This window comes from Herpailurus yagouaroundi, unplaced genomic scaffold, assembly GCF_014898765.1.
Source record: "Herpailurus yagouaroundi ecotype Mexico unplaced genomic scaffold, PumYag 197, whole genome shotgun sequence".
NCBI classification, from domain to species: Eukaryota; Metazoa; Chordata; class Mammalia; order Carnivora; family Felidae; genus Herpailurus; species Herpailurus yagouaroundi.
Genome location: NW_024412428.1, coordinates 1,673,642 through 1,687,867, shown reverse-complemented (window position 1 = coordinate 1,687,867; position 14,226 = coordinate 1,673,642). Strand labels below are relative to the sequence as shown.

General features: G+C 40.8%; 1 protein-coding gene across 2 annotated transcripts in view; it reads left to right on the top strand.

Annotated features, from left to right (window-relative positions):
* MICU2 (mitochondrial calcium uptake 2) overlaps window positions 1–14,226 on the top strand; it is a 142,795-nt gene that overhangs the window by 114,409 nt on the left and 14,160 nt on the right. For both annotated transcript variants that reach the window (XM_040448014.1, XM_040448015.1), the window contains exon 8: window positions 6,166–6,263. In XM_040448014.1, the coding sequence (XP_040303948.1) occupies window positions 6,166–6,263 (98 nt within the window). The remainder of the gene's footprint in view (window positions 1–6,165; window positions 6,264–14,226) is intronic.

Below are 14,226 nucleotides of genomic sequence, written 5' to 3'. Positions count from 1 at the left end.
CCTAACACCAGGGACATATCAAGAACGAATCAGGTGGTTTAGACAATTACAAAGGTTCAAGAGACAGCAAAGAGCAAGGTTGGAAGAGAAATTTCATCACCTACACAGGGCACTACTTGAAGACTGAGAGCTGTTTCACCTAATACATAGAAACACACCAAGAGTCAAGCAAAATGAAGAAACAGAGAAATATGTTCCAAACAGAAAAGTATGACAAAACCTCAGAAAAAGACCTTAATGAGAGGGAGAAAAGTAATCTAAAAAAGAATTTAAGGTAATGGACATAAAAATGCTCATAGAACAGGTCCTGGGTGGCTCAGTCAGTTAAGTGGCCAACTTCAGCTCAGGTCATGATCTCACGTTTCACGAGTTCAAGCCCCACATCAGGCTCTGTGCTGACAGCTCAGAGCCTGGAGCCTGCTTCAGATTCTGTGTCTCCCTCTCTCTCTGCCCTTCCCCCACTCACACTCTGTCTCTCTCTCAAAAAGTGAGTAAACATTTGGAGGGGAAAAAATGCTCAAAGAACTTGGGGGGAGAATGGATGAACACAGTGAGAGCTTCAACAAAGAGATAGTATAAGAAAGGACCAAGAGGGGTTCAGTGGCAGACTAGATGAAACAGAACAGATCAGTGACCTAGAAGACTGCAGTAGAACTCACCAAAGCAGAGTAATGAAAAGGAAAGAAGTTTTAAAAAATGAAGGTAACTTGAGGAACCTCTCAGACAACATCAAATAGAATAACACTTACATTTTAAGGTCCCAGGAGAAGAGAGAGGAGAGACCAGGAAAGTATTTGAAGAAATAATGGCTAAAAACTTCCCTCACCAGAAGGATATAGACATGTAAGTCCAGAAGGCTCAGAGGGTTCCAAATAAGAGGAGTCCAAAGAGATCCACACCAAGACACATTATAATTAAAATGTCAAAAGTTAAAGAGAGAATCTTAAAAGCAGAAAAACAAATTGTTACGTACAAGGGAAATCCCATAAGGTTATCAGGAGATTTCTTGGCAGAAACTTTTTGCAGACCAAAAGAGAGTGGCATGGCATATTCAAAGTGGTGAAAGGAAAACATCTTTGAACTAGGAGTGCAGGCACATGTCAAATATTACAAAAGATTGAATCAGTAATCAGAAACCTCCTAAGAAAAGTCCAGGACCAGATGGCTTCATTGGTGAATTCTACCAAACATTCAAAGCACATTTAATGCCTATACTTCTCAAACTCTTCAAAAACATTGAAAAGGAGGGAAGCTCCCAAGTTCATTTTGCAAGGCCAGCATTACCCTGATACCAAAACTGAAGAAGGACACAGGGAAGGAAGGAAGGAAGGGAGGGAGGGAGGGAGGGAGGGAGGAAGGAAGGAAGGAAGGAAGGAAGGAAGGAAGGAAGGAAGGAAAATGAAGGAAAATGAAAGAAAATGAAAGTAAATAAAATAAAATTACAGGCCAGTATGCCTGATGAACATACATACAGAAATCAACAAAATATTAACAGACCAAAATAACAATACATCAAAAACATCTTACATCACGATCAAGTGGGATTTATTCCAGGGATGCAAGTGTGGTCAGCATCCACAAATCGATCAAGACGGTATACACATCAGCAAAATGAAGGATAAAAATCATATTATTTTTGTGAATGCACAAAAAAGCATTTGAGAAAATTTAACATCCATTTATGAGAAAAACTCAACAAAATGGATATAAAGGGAATGTACTCCAACATCACAAAGGCCGTAAATGACAGACCCACAACTATCATCATCCTCAATGGTGAAAAGCTAAAAGCTTCTCGTCTAAGATCAGGAACGAGATAAGGATGCCTACTCATGCCATTTTGATTCAACATAGTATTGGAAGTCCTAGCCAGAACAACTAGGAAAGAAAAAAATCAGTGACATCCAAATTGGAAAGGAAAAAGTAAAACTTTCACTATTTGCAGACAACATGATATTGTGTATGGAAAAAGACTCTACAAAAAAAAAAAAAAACTGTCAGAACTAATAAGTGAATTCAATAAAGTTACAAGATACAAAATTAATATACAAAGATCTGTTGCATTTCTATACACTAACAAAGTATCAGGAAAATCAAGAAAATAATCCCACTTATAATTGCATTAATAAGAATGAAAAATTTAGGAATAAATTGAACTAAGGAGGTGAAAGACCTATACACTGAAAACCACAAGACACTGATGAAAGAAATTGAAGATGACACAAATAAATGGGAAGATATTTTGTGTCAGGGGTTAGAAAAATCAATGTTGTTAAATGTCCATAAACCCAAAGCAATCTACAAATGCATTGCGATCCCTGTCAAAGTTCCAATGACATTTTTTGCCGGATTGGAATAATTCCATAACTTACGTGGAAGTAACCACAAAAGACCCCAAATAGCCAAAGCACGGTGTTAAGAAAGAACAACAAAGTCAGAGGTTACTGTGCCTGGTTTCAAATGGGATTATAAAGCTATAATAATCAAAACCGTGTAGTATTGCCACAAAAATGGACACAGAGGACAATGGAACTAGACGTGTAGATAACCCACAAATAAACCCACATGTATGTGGTCAGGTAATTTCCAACAAAGGAGGCAAGAAAATACAATGGGGAAGAGGCAGTCAGTCTATTTAGTAAACAGTGTTGGGGAAATTGGAGAGCTACCACACACAAAATAATGAAGCTGGACCACATACAATAAATTAACTCAAAATGGATTCAAGACTTGCATGTAAGACCTAAAGCCATAAAATGCCCAAGAAGAAAACATAAGCAATAAGCTCCTTGACATCAGTCCTAGTAATTTTTTTTATCTGACTCCAAAGGCAAAGGAAATATAAACAAACGGGACTACATCGAACCAAAAAGCTTCTGTACAGCAAAGGAAACCCTCAACCAAACAGAGAAGCAACCTATGAATGTCAGAAGATATTTGAGAATCATATATCTGAATGAGGGTTAACGTCCAGAATATATATATAGAAAGAACTCATATAACTCGATAGGAAAAATAATCCAGTTAAAACATGGACAGAGGATTTGCATAGACATTTTTGTACAGAAGACACACAGATATCCAACAGGCACATGAAAAGATGCTCAACATCCTTATCACCAACGAAATGCAAATCAGAGCCATAATGAGATAGCACCTACACCTGTCAGAATGGCTAGTATCAAAATGACAAGAAATAACAAAATGTTGGCAAGGATTTGGAGAAAAGAGAACCTCGTGCATTGTTGGGATTGTAAATTGGTGCGGCCACTATGGAAAACCACTTGGAGGTTCCTCAAAATTGAAAGTAGAACTACAGTATGATCCAGCAACTCCGCTACTGAGTATCTGTCCAAAGAAAACAAACGCTAATTCAGAAAGGTGTGTGTACCCCTTTTGTTTCATTGCAGCACTATTTTCAAAGCCAAAGTGTGGAAACAACTTAAGTGTCCATTGAGAGATGAGTGGATAAAGAAAATGTGGTTTATATACCCAGTACTCTTCAGCCATAAGAAAATATTGCCATTTGCCACAACATGGATGGACCTTGAGGGTATCATTCTAAGTAGTATAAGTCGGAGCAAGACAAATACTACAGGATTGCACTTATATATGTAATCTAAAAAACAGGACAGAACCCCAAGATTCATAGATACAGAGAACAAAGTTGGTGGTTGCGGGAGGGGACGGTGTGTTTTGGGGGGAGTGACACGGGATCAAGAAGTACATACTTTGAGACTCTTTATTTTGGCTCGGGTCATGATGTCACGGTTGTGAGACTGAGCCCCACATCAGGCTCCACGCTGAGGGTGGATTCTCTCTCTCCCTCCCTCTCTCTGCCCCTCCCCTGCTCGTGGGCATGTGTGTGTACTCTCTCTCTCAAAATAAACATTAAAAAAAAATAAAAATGGAGAGGGAGGCAAACCATAAGAGGCTCTTAAGTACATCCAAGTGACTAAAATAAAATAACTGACAATTGCACTGGCCACCAGATGCAGGGAAGCCGGATCACTCGTCCACGGCTGGTGGGAACGTAAAATGATGCTGCTGCTCCGATAAAATGGTAACCGCACGCCTGGCCATCCGTCCCAAAGAAATAAAAACCGTGCTCACACTAACACCTGTCCACAGAGGTTTCGAGCAGCTTTATTTGTCATAGCCCCAAACTGGAAACAACCCAGATGTCCTTCAACAGGTGAATGGTTCAACTGGTTATCCATACAGCGGAACACTGTCCTACAAGAAACAAGAACAAACCATTGATACGGCAACAGCCTGAGTGAATATCCAGAGAATTGTGCTGCACAAAAATGCCAATACCGGAAGGCTACATACTGAGTCCACGTATGTGGCGTTTTGAAATGACAAAATTATAGAAAAGGAAGTTGATTAGTGGTTGCCAGAGGTCAAAGAGAGGGTCGGGGCTGGAGAGAAGTCAGTGTGGCCACAAGAGCAGATGAAGGGTCATCGCAGTGAAGAAAATGTTCTTCTGTGTGTTGACTGTATCGAGTTATCTGACGATGTTTTGCAAGATGTCATCAGTCACCCCTGAAGGAAACTGAGTAAAGGGTACAAGAGATCGTTCTGCATTATTTTGTACCATTGCATGTGAATCTACCATTATCTCAAAATACAAGAAACTTCTAATGTAAATAAGGGGCTTATGGGGACACGCATTTGTTCCTTGTATTATGTGTTACGGACCGCAAGACTGGATGTTCTGTGTCTTTTGCTGATTTGTTCTGTTTCCCGCTGTGGTTGTCTTCCTGTTTCTTTCGTTCCTGCCCGTGCCCTGCCCAGACCTCATCGCTGCAGTGGAGCACAAATGGAACTCTCTCTGCTACTCTTCCCACCTGATCTGGAACTAATTTATCTTTGTCCTTCTCCGCTGCTGGCATTGCATTTAGGTGCGCTGTTCCACGCACAAAAGGGGTGGAGGCAAGGGGGAGGAGACTCCCCTGGGCGAATGCAGCCCTTGCTGAAGAGCCTGTGTTCTGTTGATCTTCCTGATCTCCTTAAGGCTCTGAGGCACAGCTCACTCCTCCCCGCCGAAGTACATTCAACTCTGTGGGCTTAGGGTTGGTCCCTCTGTAACATAGTCCCCTGAAAGAGTCTGTGCCCTCGAGACCTCCTTCCCTCTGCCTAAGTCTCCCCAAGCTCTAGAGGAGCTTCTTTTGGAGTTGGCCTTACTTGTCCCCACTACTCTGCTGTCACTAAATTAACGTTTTTAATGAATTTCTAATGCAATAGTCTCAGTGCCACTGCTATTTCTGAGAAGTAGGATTAGAAGGTAGGATTAGGGGACATGGGGACCATACAGCACCTGAATCTGGTGTTTCTTTCTCCAACTGCCCCTTTTCAAAATATTTGGTTTAAATTTGTAACCCTTTTTGTTTTGTTGCAGCTGATCATCTTTTTAGCAGTTTTGTTATTGTTGTTTATTTTGTTAGAGATTTGAAGGAGGAAGAATCCATGAATCTGCTTTACTCATTAATCGAATTCTTACCTATTAGTTTTGTAATTATGAAAAGCAGATGCTTTTCAAGTATTTCTAATATTCAGCAAAAACTCAAAGACCTTCTGGCTTTAGTGCTCAGTCCTGCTTCATTAAAAAATGCCTAGAGGGGCGCCTGGGTGGCACAGTCGGTTGAGCGTCCGACTTCAGCCGGGTCACGATCTCGCGGTCCGGGAGTTCGAGCCCCGCGTCGGGCTCTGGGCTGATGGCTCGGAGCCTGGAGCCTGTTTCCGATTCTGTCTCCCTCTCTCTCTGCCCCTCCCCCGTTCATGCTCTGTCTCTCTCTGTCCCAAAAATAAATAAACGTTGAAAAAAAAAATTTTTTTTTAAAAATGCCTAGAGATCACATTTTGAAATAATTTTTTTTTCACTATTCTAAGCTTTCTTTTTGGACTGATCTAAGATTTTGTTTACTGCTGAAGTCCATCGTGAGTATTTGGAGAATTTTAGCCCTCGTTGTTTTTGTCCTGCTTGAGCAAAGACAATTACAGAATTGTATGATGCGAAGTAACAGATAGGATGGCCACATCTCATTCTTACACCCCTATTACGAGAATCTTTTATGGATATTGTCCTAAGAGTTCCAGGCTACAGGGTCCATTTTTGTTCTTGGTTATAATTACTTGGAATTATCGTCTCATTTTTTATAGGAACCAACAGTGAAAGAACCTGAAATTACCACAACCCTTCAGATACATTTCTTTGGGAAAAGAGGAGAAAGAAAACTTCATTATAGAGAATTTCGAAGGTAAATGTAAATATTTATATTCATTTAGGGAAATTTATAGCTAAGAAGTTACAAAACAACTGAATATACTCCTCTCACAGATCTGCAGACAGTAACACTGAACACCTTATGCAGAACTATATAGTATTTATCTCTGAGAACAAAACCTATGAAATATAAACTAAAGTACTCTGCTCAAAAATATCTAACCTATATGAAAAGTAATATCTGTTTTATAGCATACCATAATTTTTTTTAAGTCAATGCTGTCATAGATGTATAGAGTTGTCTGGTAACACAGGTCACTAATGTACCGGTTTGGAGTTGGGGAGTGGGTGATCAGGGGAGGCTTTCTGAAGGAAATGGTGCATAAACTGAACCTTGACAGATGAGCAGGAAATACCCAGGCAAAAATGGTTTGGCAGGAAAGCATCTGAGGGAGCGAGAACAGCGTTAGAAAAGACGTAGAGGCATGGAAATGTATGGTTTGTAAAGGGAATTATAAGCAGTCGCATCTAGAGTAGTAAATGGAAGGTGGTGTGGTGAAAGGTGAGAAGAGAAGCTGGAGAAGGGTGTGCTTGCCTGTGGAAGATTTTGTACTCCACGGGATCAAGCTTGAATTGACTCAGCGATGGAAGATCCTGAAGGGTGATGCCTGAAGGATACCTGGTCAGATGTGCCCATCGTTGTGTGTGGTAGCAGAATAAAGGATAGATTTTATGCGAGAGAAGACCATTCAAATATCCCAGACAAGAAATGATGAGAGCCTTGAACCAATGTAGTAACAAGGATTTTGAAGTGGGAGAGTTTTTGGCACAAAAACAGACACATAGACCAATGGAATAGAATAGAAACCCCAGAACTAGACCCACAAACGTATGGCCAACTCATCTTTGACAAAGCAGGAAAGAACATCCAATGGAAAAAAGACAGTCTCTTTAACAAATGGTGCTGGGAGAACTGGACAGCAACATGCAGAAGGTTGAAACTAGACCACTTTCTCACACCATTCACAAAAATAAACTCAAAATGGATAAAGGACCTGAATGTGAGACAGGAAACCATCAAAACCTTAGAGGAGAAAGCAGGAAAAGACCTCTCTGACCTCAGCCGTAGCAATCTCTTACTCGACACATCCCCAAAGGCAAGCGAATTAAAAGCAAAAGTGAATTACTGGGACCTTATGAAGATAAAAAGCTTCTGCACAGCAAAGGAAACAACCAACAAAACTAAAAGGCAACCAACGGAATGGGAAAAGATATTTGCAAATGACATATCGGACAAAGGGCTAGTATCCAAAATCTATAAAGAGCTCACCAAACTCCACACCCGAAAAGCAAATAACCCAGTGAAGAAATGGGCAGAAAACATGAATAGACACTTCTCTAAAGAAGACATCCGGATGGCCAACAGGCACATGAAAAGATGTTCAGCGTCGCTCCTTATCAGGGAAATACAAATCAAAACCACACTCAGATATCACCTCACGCCAGTCAGAGTGGCCAAAATGAACAAATCAGGAGACTATAGATGCTGGAGAGGATGTGGAGAAACGGGAACCCTCTTGCACTGTTGGTGGGAATGCAAATTGGTGCAGCCGCTCTGGAAAGCAGTGTGGAGGTTCCTCAGAAAATTAAAAATAGACCTACCCTATGACCCAGCAATAGCACTGCTAGGAATTTATCCAAGGGACACAGGAGTACTGATGCATAGGGGCACTTGTACCCCAATGTTCATAGCAGCACTCTCAACAATAGCTAAATTATGGAAAGAGCCTAAATGTCCATCAACTGATGAGTGGATAAAGAAATTGTGGTTTATATACACTATGGAATACTACGTGGCAATGAGAAAAAATGAAATATGGCCTTTTGTAGCAACGTGGATGGAACTGGAAAGTGTGATGCTAAGTGAAATAAGCCATAGAGAAAGACAGATACCATATGGTTTCACTCTTATGTGGATCCTGAGAAACTTAACAGGAACCCATGGGGGAAGGGAAGGAAAAAAAAAAAAAAGAGGTTAGAGTGGGAGAGAGCCAAAGTATAAGAGACTGTTGAGAACTGAGAACAAACTGAGGGTTGATGGGGGGTGGGAGGGAGGAGAGGGTGGGTGATGGGTATTGTGGAGGGCACCTTTTGGGATGAGCACTGGGTGTTGTATGGAAACCAATTTGACAATAAATTTCATATATAAAAAAATAAATAAATAAATAAAATGAGATCAATACTAAAAAAAAAAAAAAAATGAAGTGGGAGAGTTTTTAAGACATAGTTAGGACATAAGATTGTAGGACCCAGAGGCGCCTGGGTGGCTCAGTTGGTTAAGCATCTGACTCTTGGATTCAGCTCAGGTCACGGTCTCACAGTTCATGAGTTCAAACCCCACGTCGGGCTCTGAGCCGACAGCCCGGAGCCTGCTTGGGGTTCTCTCTCTCCCTCTCTCTCTGCCCCTCCCCTGCACATGCTCTCTCTGTCTCTCAAAATAAATAAATAAACGTAAAAAGGAATTTTGTAGGGCCCAGTGATTGAGGAATGAGGAATGCCCAAGTTTCTGAATTCTGTCCAATCATAATGTACCCCATAGCTGAACTCCAGTAAGTCATTTAACCTCTCTACAACAGTTTTTCTCGACAAACATTTTTTAAAATGTCTTTTCTTGTACTTGAAAAATATTACTGTCTCAACACTTCTTAACATTTCAAAATAAATACCACGATTTAAAGCCAAGCCAGGCTATTACATCAGCTGTACTTATTCAGACTAACACACCACTTCCCGTTCACTTTAAGATTCCCTAAACTAGTTAATTTTAAAGGTGTTCTGGGAAGCAAATGAAATAGAAGTATTTATAAATAAATAACTGAGAAATGTAAAAACAGTTAAGAGTATCTATGAGAACAATTAAATACTTAGTTTATGTAGATTCCCAAATTGTAATGAGTGGGGAAAGGTGTAACATTAGGTAGGAAGAAGTAAGGGACCTCCAGGAAGGCAGGCTGCAGCTGCAAGGGGGAACCTGGCTGAGGAATTGGCAAAGGCAGCAGAGTTTGGGGAAAAAGAGGTTAAGATAAAAGTATTCTGGACCTGCCCAGTCTAGGTGCCATGCACGAAATCTCACAAACTTTCTGATAAGGTCCCAATAAAAAGTCAGGGACAAAAATCCTCGGCGGCCACCCAGTTGCGACCCCTCTCACTCTTGAGAGCTTTATACTTTCTCTCAATAAACTCTATTGCTTTACTCAAAAAAAAAAAAAAAAAAAAAAAAAGGTGTTCTAACTTTAATTTTCTTTAAACAGAATAATTTTATTTAAAATTCTTACTTTAAAAAAATGTTTATTTATTTTTGGAGACAGAGACAGAGCATGAGTAGGGCAGGGGCAGGGAGAGAGGGAGACACAGAATCCCAAGCAGGCACCAGGCTCCGAGCTGTCAGCACAGAGCCGGACGCAGGGCTCAAACTCACAGACTGCAAGATCATGACCTGAGCCGAAGTCAGATGCTTAATTGACTGAGCCACCCAGACGCCCCCAAAAAAAATTGTTTCAAAGAGATGTTTGTCCTTGGTGTCAGCCACCTCCTTCCAGCTTCTCTCATAAAGGGATATTGTTTCAGAAGGTACAGCTTATTAGTTTCAAGGAAAAGCAAGGAAGGTGCCACCAAGTTATAGCTTTGGGGCTACTTAAAACATTTGCCTATAGACATTAGCTTCTCATTTAGAGAAACAGTATCGATTGTGAAAAAAACATATTTGTGATTTAAACAGACCTGGGTTCAGATGTGGAACTTCATCATTTACTAAGTGGGACTTGATGAACAAGCATTTTAACCAGAGGCTTCATTCTCTGTTCCTTCATTTGTGAAGTGATGATGATAAATATCTACTTAATAAGATTATATATGTATATGTGAATTTGTTGTGTGATTATCCATTATTCATTATCATATATTATTGTATCCTATATTGCATCATATCATATAATTATTATATTATTCATGTAATGAATGTGTTGATTAATATATGATGATTAATATGTCGACTTACTCTATACAAGGGTCGGGCTCTAAGTAGGCACTCGTAATAGAATGTAAACACCGATATCAGAAGTGGGTAAGAAAAACGAACAAAAGAAAAACAGTGGCAGTGTCATAAAATGGAGCCACTAATTAGGCTAGTACACTAAGTGCAAACCGTGAGATTCTGTGCGCTTGCTGAGAACACACCGCAGATTTGACCGTGCTTTCTGGCAGGCACCATGAAGGGGGATACAAGTCAGTTGCCCAACTCACCGTGTCCCTGAGTTGGAAGCTCACTGGTTCCGCATAAGGGGCTGGGGGGGCGGAGACATTCGGTCCTCATCATAAGGTCAGAAAGAAATCTTCCGAAGGGGCTTTATAAAAAGGACACTGTGTAACATGAAGAATTATATTCTTTTTTTTTTTTAATTATTATTATTTTTTTCAACGTTTATTTATTTTTTGGGACAGAGAGAGACAGAGCATGAACGGGCGAGGGGCAGAGAGAGAGGGAGACACAGAATCGGAAACAGGCTCCAGGCTCTGAGCCACCAGCCCAGAGCCCGACGCCGGGCTCGAACTCACGGACCGCGAGATCGTGACCTGGCTGAAGTCGGACGCTTAACCGACTGCGCCACCCAGGCGCCCCATGAAGAATTATATTCTTAACAATTATAGTAAGACCAGCGATAAATTTCACGGGCTTTTTTTTTTTTTTTTTTTTTTTTTTACAGCATCCTGTCAGTAGAGAACAACTAAAATCACAGTTTTAAGCAAGGAGGCATACTTCACTTCAGCTCCTAAAATTCAGCTGCTTTTTCTCTAAAACCACTTTAAGCTTTACTAAGCAAGTACAAGTGCTAACAATTAAATGCCACAGTCTGAGAAGTTGGTAGCAATATAGAAGGGAGAGAACACTGGACATGAGGTCCAAATGGCTGTAAATCCTAGGTGTGCGATTTATTTAGCTGTATGGTCTTGGGAAAATCATGTACCTTTTTCTAGTCTTTGTAAAAATATACATGGCAATATTTGTCCTGCCCACTTTAAAGAGTTGTGAGTAAATTTAGGGGCACCCGCGTGGCTCCGTCGCTTAAGTGTCCGACCCTTGATTTTGGCTCAGGTCGTGATCTCACGGTTCGTGAATTCAAGCCCCATGTCGGGCTCTGCACTGTGAGCACGTAGCCTGCTTGGGACTCTCTCTCTCCCCTCTCTCTGCCCCTCCCCTGCTCACTTGCTCCTCTCAAAAATAAATAAACTTTAAAATAATATATTTTTAAAAAGTAAATTTAAAAATTACAAATTATAATTTTAAAATAATATAATAAAGGAAAAGAGCAGATCTCTAATTCATGCAAATATCGTCCTTCCTAATCATTTTTATTTCTACTCTCATTTACATTAATATACTATCCCCCAACATGAAAAGTCTGAGGTTGATCTGAGAATTAAATGAGATAATATAGGTTAAAGTATACACAACAAAACACACGGTAAGCATTCAGAATACATGCCAAACTCACGTCACCTTAGTTTTAGAGTTTCTCGTGAGTTTGTTTCCCAGCTCCCAGATCTGTCTCCTTACAGAATTCTTTTCCTCTGGCTTCTTCCTCTGTTTGCATTTCCCCAGCTCTCTTGGCCAAGACACTTCTTCCACTAAGAGTTTCCTCAGTCTCTTTTCCCAGAGGCTCCTGAATCCAACATCTTTAGTAAAAGGCGAAAGATTTATTCGATCTGAAGAGAAACCAGAGTATTCCTTAATCCAACATCTAAAGAAAAAAATCAAAACTAAAAGTATATTCCCATCTTTTCCCCCAAGGACTGACTGCTTTAAAATTCAGAGAGAAGGATTTTTCAAGTTAGAACAGAAAGCTAGATACCACTTGTATTTTTCATCACAGATGACAAAACTATTTCCAATTTTATTATCAATTTTTGTATTTGAAAATTCAGTAGTGTCACTTTAAGACAAAATATTGAGAACTTGTATCAGTTTTATGAAGGATCCCTAGTCCTTATACAATCTGCTGAAAATGCTCTAGTAATATAATTAAACTTATGAACAAATACAAAATTAAAAAGCAAGAATTAAAATATCTAAAGTGTCAAGAAAAGGCAAGGCTAAAAACACATTTGTTTTGCGATCTTAGGAACTGCATCAGGAGACAGACATTAAGGCAACAACCCAGATCATGGTTCAAAGAGACAAAGGAGCTCAGATTTTTAAAGGCAAAGGAGGAATTTTAGGCACATTACATAAGTTGGGGGGTTCTTTGTTTCTTAGGTCGGTTGTGGCAGGCTTAGGGTAACACTGTCCCATACGCGATTCGTTGCCAAGATCAGTGCTGGGCAGAAAGTCCGTTTTAGTCCAATCTTGCATGTGACACACACTCGTCTCGAATGCTTGCAGTTTGGCAACAAGCCAAGGTTAGCATTCTTCCAAGAACTGAGCCGGGAAATATGCATAGGCCCTACCTCTTCAGTGTCCTCCCCACTCCATTTGAAGTGACTTTCTTCCTCAGTGCTTACTCTGTTCTAGTGTTCTTTTATCAATAGGAAAAGATAGGTCAGATTGAACCAGTCAATATTCCAGATTTTGTTTCATGCATTATTAATTTAAATTCTAGAATCCATTATAAGTTTAAATACTTCACACAAAAGAATTTAGAAGTTTCTGGAACAAAAACATTTCTTAGTAAATGTAGACTTGACACTAGGAAAAAGCAATTATTTAAAAATCTGTTTTACATCCTGTAAAACAGTAATTTTGTTTAAATCTCCAGGTCAGGGGCGCCTGGGTGGCTCAGTCGGTTGAGCGGCCAACTTCGGCTCAGGTCACGATCTCGCGGTCCGTGAGTTCGAGCCCCGCGTCGGGCTCTGGGCTGATGGCTCAGAGCCTGGAGCCTGCTTCCGATTCTGTGTCTCCCTCTCTCTCTGCCCCTCCCCCATTCATGCTCTGTCTCTCTCTGTCTCAAAAATAAATGAACGTTAAAAAAAAATTTTTTTAATAAATAAATAAATCTCCAGGTCAATTTTTACTTTACAAAATATTGATGTTTCTATCTAACTCTTTGGCCCTAAATTCTTATTATGCCTGATAATATGCAGAAATCCTGTACTAGACAGGTTCATTGTGTGATACAGCCAGAACACAGTGAATTTAAGTTAGAAAAACATCATCAGAAATATGTTAAGTTACTGTCATTCCACAGAAGAATTTAACTGATGTCCTGTAGACAGACTACGGCTGTGTTCAGATACTTCGTTTTTAATTTCTCAGGAAGAGTCCAAATTTGCATAATGTTGGTAGGAATTGTCAACCAGTGTTATCTGAACCCAGTGATTACTAAATAGATAAAGTCATATGTCTGAATGCAAAAGACATGGCAAATTCAGAAACGAGAAGTTCACTGTGGCTGCAGCAGAAGTAAGAGCGGAAGGTGGGAAGATCAGCATAGGCACAGCTGTGAAGGCGTTTGTGCCTTGTGGAGAAGGGCGGAGAGTCACCAAAGACCTTGAAGCAGGGGGGAGGGAGGCGGTCATCGGAGCCGGCAGCTCGGGCCAGGGAAATCCAGCAGAGGGCAAGGAGATCCTCTGGAAGCCGTTGCATCAACAGAGAAGAAAGGACGGTGATCAGACCGAGGTGGTGGCGGCGGGAACGGAAATGAGTGGAGCGTCCAAGGGATTATTTAGGAGAAGGGAGTTAATAATAGTGGTGACTGACGGGATGAAGAGTGAGGAGCAAGTCCAGGCCGCCGCCTGGTGTGTGTGCGGAGCCGGTGAACAATGTGATACCTGTTCACTGAGACAGAACACGAGTAGGAACAAGCTCAGCAAGGAAGGTGATGCATGCAGGGTAGACATGCTCAGGGGGAGCAGAAGGCAGATTGCAGTGGGGCAAGGAGTGGGGGAGGGGTAAGAGTGACCACAGCACAGGAAGTGGGGGGCAGGAGGCGAGGAGGGGGGAG